Here is a 2150-nt window from a genome sequence, read left to right on the forward strand (position 1 = left end):
GTGTTAAAGTTGTACAGACAAAGTGTACGTACTTGATATAACTGGAAAATAATTGGGCTTTATGACCAAGTGTTATTTTGGTAAATCTTAATACAGAAGGGGAAGAAAGAGTTATTATTGATTGCAATTGTTAAAGTTGTACGAAGAGTTGAATTTGAACGGATAATTAAGGAACTGTAATATGCTGAAAACTCACACAATTCTCACAATTAGTGAGATTATTTTAATTTAATGCTTCCCCAAGTACTGACTAGTCCATATATCTATATTAAATTGTGATAGCATTAAACACCTTTATTTAACATGTCTTTAATTTCAAGACAGAGAGAGACAGAGTGCGAGCGGGGGAGGGGCAGAGAGAGAGCAGACACAGAATCCTAAGCAGGCTCAAAGCTCCAAGCTGTCAGCACAGACCTTCATGCAGGGCTCAAACCCATGAACTGTGAGATCATGAGCCGAGCCAAAGTCAGATGCTTAACCCACTGAGCCACCCAGGCGCCCCTATGTGACAGCATTTTATTAGATCTTTGCCGTGACCCAGGAACTATAAGTAATATGAATTGCAAACACTTTATTAAGAATTAAGAGAAGAGTCAATCCAGGCTTAGAGCTTCAGCAGATACAGAGAATCATTATTCAAAATGAGAAAACAGAAATAAAGAAGAAAAAATACAGAACAGCAAAATGAAGAAAACAGCCAAGTTCAATTTTATTCCTATAGTTCATACCTTCATTTGTATTTACTTTGTTGGCTAATAAGCTGAGAGTTAAAAGGCTAATTTAAGAAATTTATTTAATTCAAATAACCCTACTCTAAATTTGTTTTAGATTTGTCTATATATATGTGACAGACAGCATCTAATAACTTAGAGAGGAAAATCAAAATAGATTCAGAAGGCAAATATAAATGAAAATGAATTGAAAAGTGATGAGAAATGAATATGAATACAACTTAGGAGAACTAATTGAGTATGAGCCTAAGAAGGAGGAACTTTGTTAATTGTGAAGTAAAATAAGAAAACATGTTAACATTTCCTTAAAAGATATGTCATTTTTAAAACGAGGGCTAGAGAAGGATTCAGAGTTTTAAGGTTTCCCTCCATTTTTTTTTTACCTGGATTTTATATTTCAATAAAAATCTGGAACCTTTCATTTTATTCCAACCTTTGTCATTATTATAGTTTTCTCTCTTAATTTGCGTGAAGTTAGTGATGGGCAACCAGACATCAGTGATAGAGTTCATTCTTCTTGGACTGACAGCTGACACTGAGCTTCAGGCTGTGCTTTTCCTTTTTCTGCTGCTAACTTACGTCTTAAGCATCCTGGGAAACTTGACCATCATCATTCTGACCACGCTGGATTATCGCCTCCAGACTCCTATGTATTTCTTCCTCCGGAATTTTTCCATTCTGGAAATATCTTTTACCTCTGTCTTTGTTCCCAAAATGCTAGTCAATATTGGAACTGGAGACAGGACTATCTCCTTTGCTGCTTGTTTCGCTCAGTATTTTTTTGCCATCCTTCTGGGAGCAACCGAGTTTTATCTTTTAGCTGCCATGTCCTTTGACCGCTACGTTGCCATTTGCAAACCCCTACATTATACAACTGTAATGAGCAGGAGACTCTGCATTCAACTTGTCTTGTGTTCCTGGTTCTCTGGTTTTTTGGTTGTCATTGGGCCTCATATAATGACTCTCCAGCTGCCTTTCTGTGCATCCAACATCATCAATCATTACTACTGTGACTATACCGTACTGTTGCATCTAGCTTGTTCAGACACACATTTCATAGAAGTGATGGAGTTCATCTTGGCTGCAGTTACCCTCATCTTCACCTTGGTGCTAGTGATCCTTTCCTACACCTACATTATCAGGACAATTCTGAGAATCCCCTCTGTTCAACAGAGAAAAAAAGCTTTTTCTACATGTTTCTCTCATATGGTTGTGGTCTCACTTTCTTATGGAAGTTGTATCTTTATGTACATAAATCCTTCTGTTAAGGATGCAGAAACTTTTAATAAGGGCGTGGCTGTTTTAAATACGTCAGTTGCCCCTCTGTTGAACCCTTTCATCTATAGCGTCAGGAATAAGCAAGTGAAAATAGCCTTCAAAGTTTTGGTCAGCAAAGTAACAGTGTTTTCAAGAAAATAA

The 2150-nt window shown here is 36.9% G+C and overlaps 1 protein-coding gene across 1 annotated transcript; it reads left to right on the forward strand.

The window, feature by feature from the left end:
- Window positions 1-1211: 1211 nt before the first annotated feature.
- On the forward strand, window positions 1212-2150 carry LOC144616813 (olfactory receptor 6C4-like). The gene has a single exon (XM_078449181.2). It carries the CDS (start codon window positions 1212-1214, stop codon window positions 2148-2150), a length of 939 nt encoding a protein of 312 aa, XP_078305307.2.

Source organism: Panthera onca, chromosome B4, assembly GCF_046562875.1.
Source record: "Panthera onca isolate mPanOnc1 chromosome B4, mPanOnc1 haplotype 2, whole genome shotgun sequence".
NCBI classification, from domain to species: Eukaryota; Metazoa; Chordata; class Mammalia; order Carnivora; family Felidae; genus Panthera; species Panthera onca.

Coding starts and splice junctions, on each gene's coding strand:
- LOC144616813 (XM_078449181.2), top strand. CDS start 1,212: ATGGGCAACCAGACATCAGTGATAGAGTTCATTCTTCTTGGACTGACA.